This window comes from Aulonocara sp. 'chitande type north' Nkhata Bay, linkage group LG11 (genome assembly GCF_057382095.1).
Source record: "Aulonocara sp. 'chitande type north' Nkhata Bay isolate Kocher_YH1m ecotype deep benthic linkage group LG11, A_spYH_male_GT1.1, whole genome shotgun sequence".
Lineage (NCBI taxonomy): Eukaryota > Metazoa > Chordata > Actinopteri > Cichliformes > Cichlidae > Aulonocara > Aulonocara sp. 'chitande type north' Nkhata Bay.
Window position 1 is genome coordinate 15,802,449 of NC_141354.1, and position 23,464 is coordinate 15,825,912.

The 23,464-nt window shown below is 43.1% G+C and overlaps 1 protein-coding gene across 8 annotated transcripts in view; it reads right to left on the reverse strand.

Moving 5' to 3' along the window:
• Positions 1-2,242: 2,242 nt before the first annotated feature.
• The window catches only part of cobl (cordon-bleu WH2 repeat protein), a 75,003-nt gene continuing 53,781 nt past the window's right edge, over positions 2,243-23,464 (reverse strand). For 6 of the 8 annotated variants that reach the window (XM_086310780.1, XM_086310784.1, XM_086310782.1 and 3 more), the window contains 10 exons: positions 22,666-23,248; positions 13,390-13,551; positions 9,912-10,224; positions 8,454-8,572; positions 8,000-8,191; positions 6,339-7,909; positions 6,067-6,252; positions 5,827-5,943; positions 4,527-4,829; positions 2,243-4,039 (listed from right to left, as the gene is read on the reverse strand). In XM_086310780.1, coding sequence (XP_086166906.1) covers positions 3,956-4,039; positions 4,527-4,829; positions 5,827-5,943; positions 6,067-6,252; positions 6,339-7,909; positions 8,000-8,191; positions 8,454-8,572; positions 9,912-10,224; positions 13,390-13,551; positions 22,666-23,248 — 3,630 coding nt within the window. In that variant the 3' untranslated portion in view covers positions 2,243-3,955. Of the gene's footprint in view, positions 4,040-4,073; positions 4,419-4,526; positions 4,830-5,826; positions 5,944-6,066; positions 6,253-6,338; positions 7,910-7,999; positions 8,192-8,453; positions 8,573-9,911; positions 10,225-13,389; positions 13,552-22,665; positions 23,249-23,464 lie in introns of those variants that run through there. The other 2 variants (XM_086310786.1, XM_086310785.1) reach the window with 2 other exon arrangements.

Here is a 23,464-nt window from a genome sequence, read left to right on the forward strand (position 1 = left end):
GGATGAAGATGGATGGATCGATGGATGGATGGACCCTTAGAAAGCTGAAACTGAAGCCTGGGCTATTGCTCTAAATCCCTTAAAAATACAAGAATACAAGTCTAGCTTTTTAGAAGCAAAACATAAAGAAATGAAATAAAAGAAGCAGTACAGCATGTCAGTGTTAGGCCTACAGATTAAAGTCTAAAATTACTTGTCAGGACTGAAATAGTGAACCATGGTGGCTGCATGTAAAGAGTGCTATTAAAGTGATACACCTGCAGCCTAAAGCTAAGGACTCCGCTTTTAATTAGAGCCGTGCTCTGACAAGCACAATCTGAAACAAAAACACCAGTAGCTGGAAGGTATATAAATTGCACAACTGAGGGTCAGATCTCATTCTAAGTTATCTCTCAGCACTGGTGTGTTTTCACCCCTCTGAGTTTCCCCATATTGCATAAGAGCTTCTCATGTTTATGTTATTGAAAGCAACGTCAGTGTTGCAAACGTAGCTTGTGTGTTTTTGTAATGTAGGCTGTTAACTACTTTAAAACATACACACACTTTTTAGGCAGACTGTAATGCATCAAAGAGAACAACTTGAAACGAGTGCCCCACCCCTTCTGTCTCCACCAGGAATTAACCAGTGTTCAGTTCATTTTTATGCATACATAAAGCTTGAATAGCTTCATAAGTGATGGGAAAACCCCATAAGAGTCTGAACTGCAAGAACTCGTCAGTCCTGAGCTGTTTGCATATGCCAGGACTTAAAGAATAGACACTGTGAAGCCACCCAGTCACACACACTTACACACGCTGACATACAAGCATGCAACAAAGCATTCGCTTTATGTCTGTCATTTGAGAAAAAAGTAAACACACAGTGTGCTGATTTTATGTCATCAGACATTCAGCTTCACACAGGCCTTTTGTTTAAATGATTGATCAGATACATAGTAGACTAGCCAACACTGGAAAACAAAAAGAGCGCAACCCCTGCTGATAGTCAGCGTGTCCATCACTCATAAGTCGCCGAGTCGAAACTAACAAAGCTGGGTAATATACACCCAGGCAATTAGTGAAGCGTTTATTAAAGTTTCTTACATGATTATGGATGGGCCACTATGGAGGGACATAAGGCCATGGTTAGTACTTATTAGCTATTTATTTTATTATTTTAAACTTATTGTGCTGTCTTTGATCCCTTTTCCATTAGTGAACATGGAGGCTGTCAGAAATCTAACCCTTAACAGGCTCAGGCCTACATGTTACCATTAATATGTAATGGTTAACAAACACAAACCCAGCAATGAGGAATAAAATCAAGAACCAGAGTCAAACCTGAATGACTATATTTTTGTTCGATTATGTGGCGTAACCTTCTGGTAATTCTTGATTTGGAGGTTGTTTACGTTGGTAGGCTGGTTAAAATGGTTTGGAACGGCAACAAAGGCACAAGCCCGAATACACGTACATGCTCAGAACAAAAATATCACCCGCAGTAACCCACCCACTGACACACAGACATCCACCCACTCAAACACACCCTTTCACATATTTGTAAGGAGGATTAGAATGGTTGTAGAGCGAGCATGAATGCGAACCCACTAAAGAGTCTGTGGTCCCAGCAGGAATTTACTGCTCTCTCTCTTGGCCAAGCTCACCCTTCTGCACTCTGATATTTTTTTCTCCGCCGTGAAAGTTTCAATTAACCTGTCTGTCTGGGAACACCTTGAGAGAAGGCATTTAAAAAGCCTCAGTGTTCAAATTCTGCTAGCTTTTACACGACACTTGTGGCGAACCAGGATGTGCGTGCACAAAATATGCATTTCTAGTTCAATTTGGAATAAAATCTGGATGTTTGCATCATTCATTTGCATCTGAGGGGTGGGGGGAGTGAAGCGGCACAAAGTCTAATGTTTCAGGATTCAGGAATACAGGAAAGGTTCAAGTTCTTTGAGAGTAATTTTGTGTGACCACATAGTGATGAGTCACGGCCATGAGCTGCTGCCCGGAATAGTAGCTCATCTGTGGCGTGGCAGAGAGGTTACAATATGTTTCATAAGGACTGCAGGATAGCCACAGTCTTCCAGCGAACCACAGTGCTGGGAATGGCACAGACACATCGGGAGGTGGGGTGGGATGCTTTCCAGGGCAAGGTTCATGCTGCCATCTGCTAAACCTAACATCTGTCTAATTGCTATTTGAGAGGTGGGGCACATATTTTCATTTATATAATCAAAACAAAAGACAGTAGCAGGTAAATTTTTGCTTGATTACAAAATGTATTTATTGAATCAAAAAAAAGGTAAACAAAATTAACCTTCTCCATAAAACAATGTGCACTTTAAACATAAAAAGCAATAGCTTATAAAAACGTTCACTCAGTAAGTGGAATAAAGCAAATCTATCGCAATGATTTACAAGATATACACTTCGGTAGGCTTTTATTTTGTAGCTCCCTCCCAAAATTAAGTTAAAGTTTACCTCTGAAGTTATAGAATTTTGCATCATGCATGAAGTAAACACAAATTAAAGTTAGTGTCTATAAAACTAGTTAACCCCCTTTACTCAAAGACTCGAAATACACAGCAGCAAACATTTTACCTGAATATGGAGCGTAAGCTTTTCTTCATTCTAACGATGATCCAGCATGGACTTTAATCGTATCTAATACAAACTATTTAATGGCTCTCACTCATAGCTATGACCCACTAAACCTCCCCTACATAGCAGAAAGAAATGCAATAATGCTTAAATTATGACATAAGCTTTACTAAAGCTGGTTTTAGATTATCTTATCGATTTAATACACTAATCTCTTTGCTTTTTGTGAAACCGTTCTTATGGTTTTTAATGAAAATGCTTCAAAATGTTGAAATGTCAAAAAAAAAAAAAAAACTATTTCAGCTACAGTATGTACAGTATGTATTTATAGCAAATGTTAAGGCTATGCTTATCATGTTTTCCACCGTGAGTCAGAAATATCACAACATAGCATCTACAGATTTTTAACAGCAGCACAAATGAAGGTTAGAAGCTTAAACAGGAGCACAGTGCACTAACAGGCACCAGCCAGTTGTTACAATATGACTCCTTAGAGTCTGAACTGTGGAAGTTGGCATTACGGACGAGATCTCCATAAAATAATACACTTAAAGCACTGCTCACGGACCTACTGTTTTCTTAAATATACAAAAAAAATTGTTTTAAATAATGTTAATTGTTACAATAAAATAGGAAGTAGTCCAGAATCTGATCAAACTTATTGCACCTCACATCGATTTTTTTTAAACAAACAATATGTGCATAACACTGACTTAGCATTAGGCATATAAGGCATTTGAAACCTACAGTGGTAAAGGCAAATGGAAATGATCACAACACAAAATGATATGAAAGTCTCATATACTATTACATTTTGCTTTCATTGGCACAGATTTATGTCAATGCTCTAGTTGCGCCTTGTGAATTCAAGGGTGGATGGCAGCGGATGTATTTACGAACAGCAATATGTTACAAAGGTGGAAAGGAACATTTCCCAGCAAGCTGCTGTTTGTCAAAGCGGAACATAAACTGCAAACCTTTCACCTATCGCACCCTTTGTTAGACAGATTTTGCAGGTGTTTGGCTACTAACACAGTGAGGTTCTTCTTGCTAGAAGAAATGTTTAAATCCTTCCTCATTCATAAGTAATTACATCCCCGCTTTGCTGTTCCTTTTAGAACTACACCAATGTACGAATGAGGCCCAATATTAGTAGTAAGAGGTGTGAATCTTATTCTGAATTATTTATTTTTACTTGATTTTTCACAATTTCTGCAGTGCAAAAAAATATATCAGACAGCATTCACTGAAAATGCAACTCAAACTGTTTTTCCCCAAACACCTGCTGTAAAAGCACTATGGCAAAACACAGAAACTAAGACTACACTTAATCTATTATTTCTTGTTGTGGTGATGCTGGCTCCCCCTCTTACTGCTCAGGGATTGTTGAGGAGCTCGCTTGGATCGTTCCCAGTTTGCCGTTCACTTGAACCGTCTTCTTGGGAACTGCGACCTAGTTGAAAGAAATTGAACATGTCATTTTATTTCTCCACTGTGATAATGACAGGAGCAACAGTTTGAGGCAACACAACAACATGTGATCGGGAGTTCTTTGATTTTTCGCCCTCTTGATGCTATTCAGTCGCTACCATTGTTCCTTTCTGGTATAAACAGGGCAAAAATAACAATTCAAAAGTTTCAGAAGTCTTATTTTTCCATAGCTGCTGACCTAAAATTGAACTTTATCCCCTCGAAAATACTCATGGAGCAGTACAGTATGGCTGTCAGATTTATCTTTGTACGTGTTACAATCTGCAACTCATTTCCAGTTTCCTGGCTACTAGACCGCAGGAGATCTTTGTAGTGCCAGTGATGTCTTCCAGCAAGGGAAGCTGTGTGAAACCAGACCAAAGATGTTTTTCACGAAACTGCTGCTAATATAAAGCAAACAAAGGTTGTTCATAGTTGTAAACTTCTCTATATATTTTTAATAGTTTTACCTTTTTGAGCCTCTCAGCCGCAGATCCAGAGCGGATCGCCTCCAGCATAGCCTCCCTGGCTAGAGCAGGGTTCCTGGGGGCGTTCGCATTCGAATGTGGCACAGAGCTAGTTTTACCCTGGGGCAAGACAGGGGCAGGAGGTGGCGGTGCAATCATCGGTGGTGGTGGAGGTGGTGGGTGCGTAAAGAGAGGAGAGGTGCAGGTCAAATTCTCGGGGGAAGAGGGAGAGCTTGGACTGCTTCTCTCTTCTTCAGATGCCAACTTTCTGAATTTCTCAAGCTCATGGGCAGCTACAGATTTGACCTGTCACACAGAGCGGTGAGACAATGGTAACTGTAGACATGTAACCATATGGAAGGACAGCTGCTCCCATATGAGTCTCTGACACACACTCCTGATACACCTGATGCATAGCTAGAAAGACAAACAAAGCCTTTTCTATTTTCTTGTTAGAGACATTCAAATTTATATGAGCACTCATTACTTATTTTATAACTCCATTTAATATACATATTCAGTCTGTTTACCCTCCTTTTCAAAGAAGTACAACAGTTTTGTTTTCCGACTAAGTCATACAGCATTCCAGAGATTCCAGATCTGGCAGGGAACCTCCAGAATAGAGCCACAGATGTTTCAGCAGCAGTAGCACATTTTCTGCCTCTTTCATTCCACTCTGGTACGCAAATGTGAGCAAACCACAGAACGCTTTCCAAAAGGGTGGATGAAAATAGACACATGTGCTAGCATAACCTGCATTGCAGTGTAAGCTGCTAATGAACTAATAACACGAGACAAAGTGTTTAGCATTTACATTCTAATTTAAGCTCTTCTTGACTGTAAATGTAACGGGTACACATGCTCGTACTGTGCAAAACCATATGCGTACAACATAAAATGATATTATCAGCTTTGCTATGTATTACATTTGGCATAGCAACATGCTCACAACAACAGTTCAAACATGCTGATGTTTATTAAGTACATACAGGATATTTGACCTGCAAATGGCACTCAGAAATCACAGGGTATAGATAATATTAGGAGTTATGCTCTGCGGATATTAAATAACTGTATACTGGATACATTTTAATCTGCATCCAAATGGTGAGAAGCATTGTAACTACATGCTAAAAAGAACAGCATTTTATATATTTATAAGGAAGTGTTTTTTTATACATGCATAAATGTTAAAATAATAACTCATACTTGTATGTTTTAGATCACATCCCTCTTACTTCCACCCTGGATATCAGCATATAGAGATCAATGATACTTCTTAGCTGTTAGGATAATATTTTACCTTCTTCAGCCTGCCGGTGTTATTCTGGGCTCTAATGGCAGCCAAAAGAGCAGACCTCTCATTCTCCTCTTCAACATAAGGCCCTTTCTTTAAGGAGCTGGGGCCAGAAGTTGATATCTAACAAGGCAATAAAAAAGGAGAAAATCAGCCAACATTATTACCTAGCTTGTTTAGATGAACATATGAAACCAGATAGATGGGCAAAACGCTATCCTACAAATCATTTTATCTTGAGCTCACTTTCTTCAGCCTGTCTTTGCCTCCACCTGTCTGGATTGCCTCCATCAGACTGCTGTGCAGAGACGTCTCTTTCTCAACAGATTTATGGATCACTGGTCTGAACTTTTTAATTGGCCCAAACACCGTCACACTGCTGTCTGACACTGTTTCAGGCAGTTGAGATTTTGAAGCTGTCTCCTCTGAGTTCTGTGAATTATAAAAACAATTATTTATAGTATATTTTCAAGATTTGTATGTTGTAATATTAACAGTATAATCCAGGTTAAACTTACGTTTGTCTGTCCTTGAGATATGGTCTTTGGGGCTGTTGGTGGTTTGATATATGAGTTTAGGGCATAGCTTTTTGCTGGGCTCGGACCTCCAAGCTGATGTTTGACATTATCTTGGTCATTGGCAGTTACTTTTATGTTGGTGGATCCACTCAACTCAGCGTGATTATTCTTGGCTGGTTTGGTTTCCAACATATCAGAACTTCTTTTGGTGGCTACAACACCATTTTCAAATCCACCCCTGTTTGCTTCTCTAAAATCTTTCTGTTGATCTGACATATACTCTGGGTAGCTTGTAGATCTTTGAGGACCAGGATACCTGACTGCAGAATTAGAGCTATTCTCCTTATTCTCTAACAAAGACGACAGGGAAGATTGTCGCGGATTAACTTGCATCGATCGACCTGATTTCTGGAGGTCAGTAGTCGGTGTCTTCAGGGAAGCAGAGCATTCAGGGCTGTTAGGGACATAGCTGGGTTTCGCTAAGGTCTTTGGGGGGTGTTTAGCGATGGCAGACGCTACATATTGGCTTGAGGTTCGCCTGGGCGGTCTGAGGAAGGACAAGTCTGGAAGTATTGAAGGAGGAATGGTAGGTTTGTCAGCTGGGGGCTGAACATTTTTGGGTACTGAACTTTTGCTCCCCACCTCAACACAGCCTTTGTCTGGAACTTTGACATTCCTTATAGGCTCTTTAGTTTCTTCTTTCACCACCTCTTTAGGTTGGATTCTCTCTGGAGGTTTAGAAACTGTACTCTGTGTTGATTTCAGGTACTCTGTGTTACTGGTCTTCAGTGTAGTTTCTGTGACTGCTGTAGAAGCACTTTTCAGTTTGTTTTTGCTCTCCTCAGCTTTATCTTTGCTGGGGTTCACAGGAGTGTCTTGTCTTTCATTTGAGCTCCAAAAAGCTTTGGCCTTCCCAAGAAGAGGAGAACCCTCATCAGAATTGATCTGTGACTCTGAAGACCTACTGACATTATTCCTGGAGATACCCTCTTTCACCATGTTTCCCTGATCGTCGATCTTAATGGCACCAATGGTAAATCGAACACCTGACTGTTCTTTAGCAGTGTTTATAACAGAGGGCTTGGGAGGGATCACAGTGAAGGTTTTCATACCAAATCGTGATGTGACGTTGCGAGTAATTTTATTATGTGAAGTAGGGAAAACCCTATGCGTCTGTTCATCTTTTTCCATAGATACTGGTTTCTGACTTGCTGGTGGAAAATCCGGTTTCTTCTTCTCAAAAGACTCAGCATTATATCTCACAGGGTCAGGCAGTATCTCAGCGCTCTCCATGTTTTCGTGCACGTCATCATTAGATTTAACAGCCGATATTTGCTTATCTCCTTTCACGCTGTTGCTATTGACGAGATTCATCTCTTTAATTTTTTTCTCCTTTATCTTTTTTTCCTTTCTGTCACACACAGACTTGCTCTCCGCTGGTTTAGTGTACTGCTCAGATTGAGACAAACCCTTAGTATTTGTATGGTTTCTTTTATTATTGACTGCTTCTGTATAAGCATTGTTGTTTTTGTTCTCGGGCTCCATTCTGGACTTGTGACAAAAGCCATGTTCTGTGATAAGATAAGGGAAGAAAAATTGTAGTAAACATAATACAGAAAAGCAAACCATTTTAAATCTGATGCACTGGTTGTTTTTCCTACCTTTGCTGCCAGCTGACTCCTTCCTGGTAAATGACTTCACCTCATGTTCAATAATATTATGATCATAGTCCTCCAGTACTTCATCTATGGCTGTAACTGGCACATCCAAGTCCACTACAGACACTGGAACCTCATTACTGTCACTAGACATGGTATAAGGAGCCTCTTTTGCTGAGACTACATCTTCATGGTCTGCAAAAGAGTGACAGATCCAGGTCTTAATAGGTAATCCACTTAGTGTGGAAAAGTCGCTTCATGTGGAGTATCATGAAGTGTTGTGTTTTATGTTATATAGAACATTTACAGGATTACTTCAGTTGATCCAGCTACAGTAGTGTTATGATGATCAACAGGTTAAACCCTTTAGGAATTGTTTTTCAATTTCAGTGCTGGATGTATACATCTCAGTGAAGACATTTCTATTCAGTGTAGCTTATATTTTTGCCCCTTTTACCTGCAAGGTCTGCTTCAAAATCAGCCAAAGTCTGATGGAGCTCGGCTGCGAGCTTTGGATCATCTTCAAAGTTGTTTTTCAAAATCACTGACTGCGACTGAGGGCTGATGTCTTTGTGCCTGAGAAGGGTACATAAAAAGAAGTCATCATCATGTATATTACATACACATGTAAATATAATCACGTAGAGACCCTTATCGTTTATAAAAAAAAGTCACTACTGAAAAGACTATATAGTAAAACCCATTACTTTAGTGATGCTGTTATATTCAGCACCCTTTGCTTAAGTAATCTGCCTAAGAAATCAAAAGGGTAAAGGCAGTTCAGAAGTAGAGGAAAGAAAAATATGTGTAGACTTTAAGTGTTTAAAGTCACATTTTATTTTCACTGGAGTCTGCTGGCTTTGAAACACACAGCTGTTAAGATATTAATACCACAGTTCAAACTTCCTGCACTCTCTTCAGTGGTTCAACAGAGAATTCTCATGGGTTAGTGGCATATTAGCCATAACAAATTGCATCAAGAAGGCCAACCCAAATAGAATTTATCTTCTAAGAGACTTGGACGGGTCCTCTTTTCCTCAATAATTCTGAGAAAACTGGGTTATAGTGGTTTCCTGGAATAATGAAGAGCTGGCAACATCAGGCCAGAACCTGGATTCATAAAATTTCTCTGAGTAGGGGCATCAATCCAAGATCCCTGGTCTGGGTAAATGAGCGTATGCTTTTCAAAACAACTTAAAATGTGAAAAGGGATCTGGAGCAGCATTGATTTTTCACAGACTTTTGATTAAGGGCCTAAAACCATAACTATAAAAGCCCAGAATGCAAAGCTGACTCAAATATACTATGGTAGGAACAGCTCTTGATTTTTACTGCTGGCTCAATAACAAATATCAACTTTGTTAAAATCAAGTTGGATAAAACTGTGACAGTTTGTTGTAATAAGATAAGATAAGATAAGATAGAACTTTATTAATCCCTCGGGAGGGTTCCTCTGGGAAATTCGACTTCCAAAAAAAGCACAGCAACGACCGAAGTTACAGTTACAGAACTGTTATATATATATATATATATATACACACACACACACACACACACACACACACACACACACACACACACACACACACACACACACACACACATATATAAATACAGAGACAAATATAAATAAAATATACAAAGGGGATAAATAGAATAAATAGGAATAATAGCAGTTAGGCTAGCTTAAATGGACAGCTCAGTGGATTAGAGAAGATGAGCTAATATTGACAATAAGATTAGTAAGTATGGGAAAGAAGTCAGGTCGATAAATGAAGTAAATGCAGATTTCTTAATTAGTCCCACCATCTTGAATATAACTTTAGTCAAATTCTTTATATGCAAATATGAGAAATAATTTTGTTGTGAGTCTCATTTAAACTGCCCAACCCACTTTCTTGGTTCCGTTTTCTACCTGTGTACTGATCCCCAGGTGGCACATCCCTCATCGCTCTCACTGGAACTATCTCGCACTGGCCCCGCCGGTTTCCACCCACTACTTCCATCCAGAGACACGCTCCCATCGGGGGAAGTGGGTTGGGTGTCAGAGGGAGAACTGATCATGCCCGAGTCCTCGCCCTCTGCCATACCTTCAGAGGCAGCGTAACCCTGGTCATGCAGGCTGCTGCCGGCACTGCTGCTGCCCAAAGACAGAGTCTCGGCCAGAGGTGCTTCAGTTTCTGGTTTCTGGTCACTGACTGCAGAGTTCTGAACAGAATGGAGCCAAGCTGGGAGAGAACAGAAAATCTTAGCACTGGGACTGACTGTTATCGCAGTCAAGAAATATTAGATTACAGAACAGTAAGGCCACAAGTGTTTTAATTAGGAAGTGCATTATAGTTTCTCTGATCAACAAAACTTAGAAGATTAATGATGGCTAAAACCTTCTAAGTGAGAGGAATAAAAACAAGAACAAAAAAAAGCACAAGCTACAGAACAGGCATGAAGATCAAGAGACGGTAAACATGGAGGGAAAAAAACCGGGTAAGTATTTAGTTTAGTTTCAAGATTTCATTCTGACATCAAACACACACCCAGACACACCCACACACAGATACACATGCACCCAAGCCAAAAAACATAAGCCAAATATGTTAAAAGCAAGACTGAAGAACCACCACTTGTGGCTTGATAAACCATCTTTAATGATGTGTGGGTAGATTTACTGTATTCAAACTCTGTTGATTAGATTTTCACTGTACAGTTTTAGATTTGAGGGAAACCTAGCATTGCTTATACCCTCTCATTTTTTAGTACACTCATGTTCTGGTCAGTCATGTGGGTTTGGGGAAGTTATTTACTCCATCACTGATCTCACTGAACTCAAGGCCAGAAGAATAAAAATCAATGTACCACTTGTTTGCTTTTTATTAGATCAACGAGCAAGCACAGCGCTGGCTATTTAGCAGTGAACTTTTTTTTTAATGAATTTAACAATGAATGACTCTGTTTGTAATACCAGTTGTCAATAAGATTGTGCATGCATTTGGTCATGCACTGCACTGCAATATAATGTGTGTTGCAGTGTACTAGGACTGTCAGTTTTGGGTCTGCTCCTACTGGTGTGGAGAGAACAGTCCGTTCCAGGAGATGTGGTGATGACTCACAGGGCTGTCCCCCCAGCTCCTTCCCAGCAACAGCTTAGTCATGCTGGCAACAGCCGCAATCGGCACACATCCACAGAGACGTGCAAAGACAAGTGCACATATGCACACACAGATTTATGCTTGCATATGTATACGCTTGCAGACAAGCACACCCACACACAAACAGACAAACTTCCAACTCAACATGACCTTGGGCAAAATTGTCTGTTAGAGCTAAACTAAGGGTGTCTCCATTCCCAAGCTGTTAATACTGTGACATGCCACTACATTCCATGCACAGTGCTAAATCAGTGTCCTGGAATCTTGGGGCAGTCTTGAAAAGTTTAATCAACTATTTCTTGTAAACATATTATTTTTTCAATCACCCCAAAAAAGGAAAAAGAAAAAAAAGAAATCGATGATCAATCCTTTGCAGGTTCAAAAAGTACTTAATTTAAATTATACATCCCCTGAAATAGGCTACGCATATGCACCGTATTTCAAAGGCTTGGAAGATTCAGAGTTCTAAAAATGTCATCAGAAAGAAAATTAAATTACCGTACAATTAAAATGTAATCAGTTCAGGCCTGTACATTGCTGTCTAAAACTGTCCTCATCTCAAAAAAGTAAAATTCGTCTTCACCGCATAATACACTTCAATACCACAAATGTTGCATTCATACAATAGAGAATTGCTTAATAAAAACAAAGATAACACAAAAAACTGTACTTTAGCATGCAGGATGTTTTCTATTACACCGCTCGTAACTGTACACAAGTTCTTTCTATGAAACAGTTTTTTAAAGCTCAGATTTCTTGTGGTTTTTCATCCTAAATAAAATTCCTAATTCTACAGTTAATGCAATCCTTCAAAAACAAAATGTGAAGCATTAACTGAGCTACAAGCTGCCTCCAGTTCACAGTGTCTTGTTAATTTTGAAGTAGACTGTTAAAAGCTTTCTTTGGAGAGAGGTCTTGTATTTCATATGCTTGTCTTTATGAAATTTAAGAGCCATTACCACCTAAAAGTAACATGTCATCGATACATCACTCTTTCCATACTTTTGCTAAAGTCAGCACGCGTTCGGGTTTTATGTTTCTAAACCAAGCCACAATACCAGGCAAAGACAGAGCGACGTACACTGTCCTGCAATCGATCTGCAGCTATCACATCACCGAAATATTGGCTGAAATCACATGACCTAGCACCGCTGCCTTCTGACCACATTCTGTGTCCACTTTTAACTCAACTCTCAACGCTGACAACCAGTGGATCAATGTGAAGTAAAAACCATGCAGAATATGTACAAACATTTGTAAAAAGGATAAAAACAATACAAACAGTACAAAAAAAACAAGCTTTTTTTTAAAGAGCAAAACTTTTTCCAACTTGCTTTCACTTTTGTCACAAGGTTATATGCAGTGAGAATGGATTCTGTAAAGGCAAGTTATACAAATGAAATGGTACTCAAACGGGAGACTGTAACACCAAATACAAGACAGCAGAGAACAGCAGAAGTAGACATCAAAGGGATGAGAGGAGGATGGTGATTATCAAAGAAAAGTCCAGCAGAAATAAGCGAGGCCATGGAGAACCAAAGGGAGCTGATGAAAAAGGACTGTCGGAGTGAAGGAAGGATCGAGCCAGAGAGAGAGAGGGAGAGAGAGAGACTTCAGGAGTGTTTGGAACGAAGACGCACAGGCCTGCAGCAGTACACTACACAGGAGGGTGAGGGGTGGGGGAGGAAAGAAGAGAACAGATGAGATTTGAGATGAGTAGATCATTAAATTTGTATTTGGTAAGGTAAGGAGCATTAAAAGAAAAACCAAAACATATAGGGAGCACCTACAGGGACAGAAGGTGGCATTAAAAACAGTTCAGCATCACTCAAAATTCTCGTCAATTATACATCTAATTTACTCCCACGTCCTGTTTAAATGCAACATGAAAGGTACTCAAGAAGATTGCTGTTGACCTTAGACCTGACCCTTTGGACCCAGGGAAAATATCAAAGCTTAGAGATTGACGTTTATATATATATATGAAGCCCCCTGACCTCATTTGGACCCAGCATCACTTAACAACTCTGCTGCCCAGGTCACTGAAGGAGAGATGGAAAACATGAAAGGACAGAGTTCAGGACTGCCATAGAAACACAAACATCAAGGTTTGGCAGTTAAGCCAGATACAAACTGTGACTGGGTGAAAACGAATTAAGAGCTGGAAAACCTGATTGGCAGCTTTTAGGAAAGACAAGAGAAAACAAGAATCGAGGTTAGGGGGAGGGCAGTCCATGTGGAACCTACACTGGGGAGCTTCCTCCACCTCCGTGAGATTCTGCGGAGAGTTGCTCTCTGTAGGCTCAGGGGGAGGGGGTGTCGAGGGAGGAGTAGAGGGTGATACATGCTGTGATGGCTCCTGCACGGGAGAACGGAGAGGTTTGGGTGGCACCAGACGATGAGTGTTTCCTAAAGGAAAAACAGCATGCGGGCAGGGCAAGCACTGATGGTCACACTTCAAAAATGGGGAAAGTGACTTAACAAGTTATATTGAAACTTCTCATTGAACTGGAAGTTGTAAAGAAAACTACATTTATTTGTGGAAACAGTTGCTTCTTTAGCCCTTTAAGTTCTCATGACAATCCATAAAATATGGACCCATGACGTCCATATTTTATTTGGGCAACTCTGTGACAAGTGCACAATGGTAGATCATGGGCATGTGAACCAGGGGCAGGTTTTGAAGGAGGAGGGGGGTGTTTGAGGATCCCCTCAACTTTTAATGATACAATAAATAGTTTTTATACATATTTTATTGACTCCATTTACATATAGGGGATTTTCACATACTTCACTGAAGAGGTATGTGCAACGCTGCCTAGACCTCTTGCTGCTGGGGTCAGAGGGCTAGACGATGTAAACCAGAAGGTTTGGTGAGACTATGTCATAAAGATTATTCATGAATCTGGTAACTAGAATTCAGATTTTTTTCTGCTGTTGTTCTAAATTGCCAATTATTATATTTTCTAAATCACCATGTTTGCCATTAGAGGCTCACTAGCCACAGGTTATGTCTATCACTGAGTTATAGGAAAGAGTTAGCTTTTTATTCATTTATTTTGCTGACCTTTATTTAACCTGGAAGTCCCAATATTATAAAAACGTATTTATAGAAAGTCCAAAGTCCACTCTCAATCAAATACTTGCTTTGTGCTTCTTCATTTGAATGAACCTCCCAACTGTAAAAGGCATCAAAAACCTACAGTGATGTGGAAATCAAAGCACTGTGGTCTGTCATAGCACTCCCACAAAGTTTTTGGCCCTTAAAGCACTACAAGGTCCTCTAGAATTGCATCTATGGTAATTTACAATGAGAGGCATCAATAATTAACAATATAAATAAGCTATATAACATCTCTAGGAAGCAGAGCTGTTATGACATAGTAAATTAAAACATTTTAACATATGTTAGTTAAGACTGCAGTTTTACTTGTTATAGCTATGAGTAAACACCTTTGAAACTAGATTTCCAGAAAAGACAAATGCAAAGCTTTGTTGAACTGTTTACAGGATCATTACTGAAAGCACAAACAGCTTTTAAGCAGTAAGGAAACAGTAAGAAAGGAAGTGAGGAGTCGACTGCAAATGATACATACGAAGCATCTGAAAAAGTAATAGGAATAAAAGCACAATAATGGGGAAAAGCTGTGCTGAAATCCAGCTGCCTAAATTTACTTATAAAGCTTGTGATTCGTCAACTTTCTATGTTTTCTGTTTACTCTGTTGTTGACAGTTGGATGGTACCGAAATAACAGGCAGGGCTGGGATGATAAACTACGCAGTTATAACCTTGAGAACCACTGGAGCGCACACTCATACACATATACACATTAAATGACAGGCTCAAAAAAATCATACATAAATTAAGGAATAATGAAAAACAGAGTAATTAAAACCCTTCAGATGGCAAATCTCTGCATTTTCAGGCATGAGTGAACCACTCTATATGTCATGTGCAGTGTTGGTCAAGTTACTTGAAAAAAGTAATCAGTAACTAATTACTGATTACTTCCCCCAAAAAGTAATCCCGTTACTTTACTGATTACTTATTTTCAAAAGTAATTAATTACTTAGTTACTTAGTTACTTTTTAAAAACACGATTTACAACCTGAATAGGTAATAAAGCGATAGATCTTTCAGCCCAATTCTGCTTTTTCTACATAATCCATCATACAAAATGTAATCAAATGGAAAAGTCTCTTTTTTTAACTTGTTTTATCAGTTTTAATCTTTTAACTTTATGCATCAAGCAAAAATTTAATTATATGCTACATTCTCTGACTTGAATAAATTTGTTTAACATTTAAACCTATTTTCTGCACATTCCAGCACATAAAATAAAATATTTTTTGTGTTTACACTCACTCTTTCAAATAGATGCAAGTAAAACACAGCAGAAAATAAATAAAGTCAAAGACTCAGCGGTCCTGTTGCTCTATTTTCACCTGTAAAGCAGGACTGCGGTAGGCGGCGGTTTACCCTGGTGCAGGTGTGCCGCGGTCAGTTGAAGAATCCGCGAGTGTCATGGTCTCCGCTCCTCGACAGCTGACAGCTGTCAGGTGCTTTGTTTTTGTTTCCCTTTCTCTCTCGCCCTCTTCCATTCTCTCTTTCTCCTGCCGGGGCGGAGCTCAGTATGGACTCCTGCCCCTGGCCTACACACCTGGAGGTGATCAGCACATCTGTTGCTGATCATAAGAGATTGGAACCCTTCTTAAGAGGGCGAGTCTGCTCTACTCGTCGCTGGATCGTTGAGCCATCAGCGTCAGTCGTCCTGTATTTTGTAAAGTCAGTTTGTGAGCCTGTCTGAACCAGGAAACTAATGGTTTTTTTCTGCCTGTGTATAGATCGCCTCTGGACCTGTTCTTTCCCTGTGCATGGTGACTGAACGGAAGCAAGAGAGATAAAGGAAAGGAGAGGAGATGTGCGAGGGCTGAATGAAAACCTTCCCTTCCTGGACTCCTGCCTCTTTCACTCCTGGACCCTGGAACCCCGGCCCCTTTTCCCCTTGACATCACTATATGTATATATGAATTCCACTGTAGAGGAACACTGTAAATAAATGCACCTTTTGAAGACACTAGTGGTCTGCGCGTGAGTCCGATCTACAAAACCTGACAGAACGATCCAGCCACAACATGGACTCAGCAGATCAGAATACCATCGGTCAGGCACTGGCTGCCCAAGAAGCGGCGCTGACTCGCCACGAACAAATGCTACATCAGCTGCGAGGTGAGATCGCCGCACTAACTCAAGCTGTTTGCGGTTTGACTACGCCAGGGGGAGTACAGCCAGGGACCCCCCAGCCGGCTCACCCTGCCCCGCAGGAGACACTCGCAGCGGCTATGGCAGGTCACTCATCGGCAGCCACCCCATCCTCTGACGGTCCCCTGTCTTCGCCCGAGCCCTTTTCGGGGGAGACAGAGAAGTGCCCTGGCTTTCTGGCCCAGTGTTCATTGATTTTCCGCGAACAGCGGCGTTTTCATAACAATGACGGGGCAAAGATTGCTTTTTTGGTACAGATGCTTCGTGACCGGGCTTTGAAATGGGCCCAGGTCGTGTTAAACTCCAACCCGGAGATCTCTTTTGAGAGGTTTGTGATTAACTTTAAGACTGTGTTTAATCAGGGCTCTGGAGTCGAGGCTGCGGCGCTCCGCCTCCTTAACTTTAAGCAAGGTAAGCGGAGTATGGCAGACTATTCAATCGATTTTTGGATTTTGGCAGAAGAAACCGGCTGGGGACCGGATGCGCTCAGGAGCACATTGTTAAATAACATCCGGGAAGATCTGAAAGATGAATTGATTATGCGGGACCTACCCACTGCTTTTGACGAATTGATGTCGTTATGTATTAAGGTGGATGAGCGGCTACGAGCTCGTCGGCAAGCACGGAACTCCAGTTCCCAGGAGGCCGCAGGGCCACGAGGGGCAGAGGCTTCGGCCGATTACCGGTACTCCCGGACATCAGGGGGCGCCGACGGAGAGGTACAGCCCATGCAAATCGGCAGCTCTCACCTAACTGCTGCAGAACGTCAGCAACGCATCACGGCCGGTGAGTGTCTGTATTGTGGTAATAAGGGACACATGATTGCCTCCTGTCCGTCGCGAGCAAAAGGCCGTGCCCGCCAGTGATGGTAGGAGTACTGGTGGGCGGTTTGAATCAGGATAAATCTCCTCCACGTTTAGCCCTGCCGGCTAAGCTTTTGGTCCACTCCGAGTGTCATTCACTTTCTGTGCTTATTGATTCTGGAGCAGAACAAAATTTCATTGACTCTGAACTAGCAAAACAACTCTGTGTGACTGTGGAGTCACTACCCCACGCCTTACGCGTCACGGCTTTATCAGGGCAGTGCCTCCCCGACATCACACACATCACTGAGCCGCTCACCCTCACACTGTCTGGTAATCATTCGGAGGAGATTAGCTTTTTTGTTTTTCACTCCACTCAGACGCCGTTAGTTCTCGGTCATCCCTGGCTCCAGCAACACAACCCCACGATTAATTGGCAGAAAGGAGGCATCACGGGCTGGGGAGAGGAGTGTCATATGACTTGCCTTAAGGCTGCTGTTCCTCCTAACAAATCGGTCACCGGCCCAGAGCCACCGCGGTCTTCCGACTTAGCAGATGTGCCGTCTGTTTACCACGATCTCGCTGAGGTGTTTCGGAAGGACCGAGCCCAGTCGCTGCCACCCCATCGGCCCTATGACTGTGCCATAGACCTGCTGCCGGGAGCTCCCTTACCGACCAGCCGCCTCTATAGCCTCTCGCTGCCGGAACGGGAGGCTATGGAGAAATATATAACTGAATCCCTCGCTGCCGGCATCATCCGTGCCTCTTCCTCACCCGTCGCAGCAGGTTTCTTCTTTGTGGAAAAGAAGGATAAGACCCTCCGACCCTGTATTGACTTTCGGGGACTCAATAACATTACGGTCAAGAATAAATATCCACTGCCCCTGCTCACCTCCGCTTTCGAACTTCTCCAGGGAGCCGTCATATTCAGCAAGCTGGACTTGAGAAACGCTTACCACCTGGTTCGGATTCGGGATGGCGATGAATGGAAGACGGCGTTCAATACTCACCTTGGACATTTCGAGTATCTGGTAATGCCATTCGGCCTCACTAACGCACCTGCAGTATTCCAGGCTCTGGTCAACGATGTTCTAAGGGACTTTATTAACCGATTTGTGTTTGTCTATCTAGACGACATTCTGATCTTCTCTTCCTCCCAGGCTGAACACGAGACCCAGGTCCGGCTGGTACTGCAACGCCTTCTGGAGAACCGGCTGTTCGTCAAAAGCGAGAAATGTGAGTTTCATGTGCCCTCAGTTGCCTTCCTAGGGTACATAATCGAGCGTGGAGATCTCCGACCCGACCCTGTGAAAGTCAAGGCTGTTGTGAACTGGCCCGAACCAGACAACCGTCGCCAGTTGCAACGCTTCCTTGGCTTCGCTAACTTCTACAGGAGATTCATACGGGACTTCAGCAGGATTGCCTTACCATTAACCCAGTTAACCTCTCCCAAGCTTGCTTTTCAGTGGAGTGATGCTGCCCAATCAGCCTTTCAGGAGCTCAAGAAACGGTTTGCTTCAGCGCCCATCCTGGTCCAACCTGACACTACTCTTCAGTTCGTGGTGGAGGTCGACGCATCCGACTCAGGGGTGGGGGCCGTCCTTTCCCAACAGAGGGAGGGTAAGATGCATCCTTGTGCCTATTTTTCCCGTCGTCTCACCCCTGCAGAACGTAACTACGACGTGGGCGATCGGGAGCTCTTGGCGATTAAGCTCGCCCTGGAAGAATGGCGGCATTGGCTGGAGGGCACCACTCAACCCTTCGTGGTCTGGACCGATCACAAAAACCTGGCCTACCTTCAAACGGCGAAACGTCTTAACGCTCGACAGGCCAGATGGGCCCTGTTTTTCACCCGTTTCCACTTCTCAATCACCTACAGACCCGGTTCCCGAAACGTCAAGCCGGACGCTCTCTCCCGTCAGTTCTCCGCTGCTGACGAAAAGGCGGATCCGGATTCTATCCTGCCGGCAACCTGTACTATCGGGGCCATCACCTGGGAGATCGAGGCGGCCGTCCGGGCGGCTCAGGTAGCCGAACCGGATCCGGGAGGGGGGCCCACCCACCGACTCTATGTTCCGCGCTCTGTCAGATCCCAGGTTCTACAATAGGCTCACACGGCCCGGTTCTCATGCCACCCAGGGATACATCGCACCATTAAGTTTCTCCAGCGGTGCTTCTGGTGGCCCTCACTCACCCAAGACACTCGGGAATACGTCACTGCTTGTACGGTCTGTGCCCGAAACAAACCATCGAACCAACCCCTGGCGGGTCAGCTACATCCGTTATCCACTCCTTCCAGGCCATGGTCTCACATAGCACTGGACTTCATCACCGGACTACCTCCATCAGCAGGTAACACTGTCATTCTCACCATAATCGATCGTTTCTCTAAAGCGGCTCATTTCATTGCTCTGCCTAAGCTTCCCACAGCTCTAGAGACCGCACGCCTACTCGCCACTCACGTCTTCCGCCTGCATGGGATCCTGGAAGACATAGTGTCCGACAGAGGGCCTCAATTCACTTCTCGGGTCTGGAAAGAGTTCTGCAACTCCCTGGGCGCAAAGGTTAGTCTATCCTCGGGTTATCATCCTCAGAGCAACGGCCAGTCCGAGCGGGCCAACCAAGAACTGGAGACCGCCCTGCGCTGTGTCGCCTCCACCAATCAAACCATCTGGAGTGAGGAGTTGCCGTGGATCGAGTATGCCCATAACAGCTTGACTGGACTCTTGGCGCCGGGGACGTGGCTGTCAGTACCTGGTTGACTGGGAGGGCTATGGCATGGGGGAGCGCTCCTGGGTCCCTCGGGCGGCCGTTCTGGACGTGCCCATGCTCCGGGAGTTTCACCGCCTGCATCCGGACAAGCCTGGTGGGTCGCCGGGAGGCTCCCGTTGAGGGGGGGGTACTGTCATGGTCTCCGCTCCTCGACAGCTGACAGCTGTCAGGTGCTTTGTTTTTGTTTCCCTTTCTCTCTCGCCCTCTTCCATTCTCTCTTTCATCTGTTGCTGATCATAAGAGATTGGAACCCTTCTTAAGAGGGCGAGTCTGCTCTACTCGTCGCTGGATCGTTGAGCCATCAGCGTCAGTCGTCCTGAATTTTGTAAAGTCAGTTTGTGAGCCTGTCTGAACCAGGAAACTAATGGTTTTTTTCTGCCTGTGTATAGATCGCCTCTGGACCTGTTCTTTCCCTGTGCATGGCGACTGAACGGAAGCAAGAGAGATAAAGGAAAGGAGAGGAGATGTGCGAGGGCTGAATGAAAACCTTCCCTTCCTGGACTCCTGCCTCTTTCACTCCTGGACCCTGGAACCCCGGCCCCTTTTCCCCTTGACATCACTATATGTATATATGAATTCCACTGTAGAGGAACACTGTAAATAAATGCACCTTTTGAAGACACTAGTGGTCTGCGCGTGAGTCCGATCTACAAAACCTGACAGCGAGTTTCTCTGTGAATTTCCCATTACGTCGTTGCGCACTCGGTGCTTGCTTGGAAGTTTAGGGGGTTTTTTCGCTGTAAAAAGAAGTTTTCTTCCCATGCACAACGGACACTAATGTTTTTGTCACTTTTTATGGAATCAAACTCAAAGTAAGGTCAGTACTTCCACGCTTTAAACGCTGCACGCTCATACTCTCTCCCACAATCGATATGTGATCCATTGTTGATCTGCACACAGCTGTTGTCACTAACGGCGCACTCGCTTACGTCACTGTCGTGAGACATTCTCGCAAAAAATCACGGTTTTAGTAACGCAGTAATGCAGCGTTCCTACAGGAAAGTAACGGTAATCTAATTACCGTTTTTGCAATAGTAATCCCTTACTTTACTCGTTACTTGAAAATAGTAATCAGATTACAGTAACGCATTACAAGTAATGCGTTACTGCCCATCTCTGGTCATGTGTAGGGTGATGCTGTTTACCTAACATATATGTAAGCTATTCACACAAGTTTGTACTTGTTCATGTATAACCAGTTCAGTTGTCAGGCAGAAAACATTTTTTAACAGTCACTGTGGGTGAAAAGTTTAAAGGGTGAAAAGGGACCACTTGAAGGAATGTAGTTTTTGGAGTATAACCATTTCAGCACAAATACACAAACACACATCTTAACTCAGCGAATAGTTTCTTATATAGTTTGAAGATACAGAAGAAAGACTGAAAATAGCAAAAGTCGAAGCAAAAGAGAGGCGAGAAGGTGGTGCACTGTCAGCAGAGCGTCAGGATAGAGAAAAAGAAAGTAGCTAGGTCTATAAATTTATTAATGACCTTCGTGCTGTGTCTTCTGAACTGTCTAATGCACTAACCTCCTCATACTTCATCCTTTCTCTTGCTTTCATCCGCCTGTCCATCACCCTTCTCTCCTTAAACTCCTCTAGTCCCCCTGCCTCTGCCTGCCACCCTCTGTCAAAACCTCTGTCAAAACCTTCCCATGCTCCACTCTCTCAACTTCATTCTCATACTCTCACCTTTCTCATCCCTTTTGAGGTCTACAGCTCTCTCATCTATGCCCCTGTCAGACACGACAACCCTCTGCCGCAATCTCGCTTTGCTGTGGAGAAAGATTTGGGTTATATAAAGATCAATATGAGGCCAGCTAAAGTTCAAGTAGATCCTGCTTAAATCTGTGATGGATCTGTCTGCCTTTGTATCTGCCAGCTTTAAAGGTTTGAGCGAGTGGGTGCAGGCATAAGAGAGATAGAGAGAAAGAAAGAGAGGAATATAAAAAAAATGAGTGTAACAAAAAAAGGGAGGGAGGGGGGTGAAAAAAGACAGAAGAATGTACTGTAAGAGGCTGATAAGCTTAAGGGAGAAACAAGGACTATATTGTCTCATGGGCGATGATGAAAACCAGCTCCACGAGTTCCTGTCCTTCATGACACGCACGCACGCACGCACGCACGCACGCACGCACGCACGCACACACACACACACACACACACACACACACACACACACACACTTTCCTTCAGCAGGTTATGCATGTCATTCGTGACACTTTCAGATGTTGCTGCAGTGTGACAGCTGAGCTCTCTCGAGCAGATATTCAGTCACTTCTAACACGTAGAAATCTCTACAGGCAACTTCTGACTCACCTCTCACTTCTTCAGCATATAGAAAGTGTGTTTACAGTCACTGTCAAGAGTTCAATGAACAATGGCAAAGCTCACTTTTTCTGCCAGTGGAATCATGATATGCTCTTTTTTTTAAGACAGACAGAGATACAAAGCATATATATGCAGTAGTTGTGTCTGAGAATAGGTAGATCTCAAAGTTTCCCTTGTATGCCTTCTATGTCACTATAAATATAATTATCTTTTTTTTTTTACTTGCTGCTAAACAATTTATGTGTCTTTTCTGCGTAACTTTTGTTGCTTTAGTGTGTGAATTTATGAAGGGAAGTCTTTAAATGTTTGCTGCTGTGTTGTACGCTTGCTGTAAGGCCATTTTATAGATATTTACCCATTCCGCTGTGCCTATTGTTCTCAGCCTCATCCAGCTTCAGGTTCAGGGCGGACTCAGTCTCCGACATGGAGTTATTCTCTGACGTCCTGTCTTGAGCTATTTTGCCGGCCGCGCTGCTGACTGAATCTTCCACTCTGCCGCTGGAGTTTTTCGCAGCAGGTTGGACCCGCACGGACCCACTTGTTGTGCTTCTGCTACTGTAGCTGTAATGGGATTCAGCCTGCTCTAGGTCAGCATCTGAATCATCAAGACCCTGGCTTAGTTCAGAGCTGGAATCCTGCACAGCAAGGCTGTCAGTAGTGCTGCTGCTCGGGGTTGGGGAGCTGGAGGTTGGCATGGCATTGGACACAGGATGTACTGCTATTTTGTGCGAGGCTGTTTTTTCTGTTAGTTTTATCACAGTGGCAGCTGAGGCTGTGGTCGAATGTGCCACCTTGATGCGGGATGCCGGCATAGGTTTATCAGGAGCTTGACTGTCAGGAGTGGGAGCCGGAGAGGCTGAAGTGTCATCAGAGCCTTGCGTGATGGATGTTGGAGTGGGAGGAGGAGCTGGAGCCTTTCTTTTCCTCTGCTGGCTCATCTGATAAAATTGAAGGAAAAGGAGGCAGACAGTACAAAGTTAATTTACATGAGCACCTTGTGCATATGTGTGTGTCTGTGTGTGGTTTAACCATAAATTAGCCTGTAAATTCAGTCTGCCAAGCCTCAAGTAGAGTTTCCTACAGACTAATTAAATCAAGTGGAGTTCTGGCAGGCGTACAGGTTTTTAAATCCATCAGAGTGCCAACATTCCTTT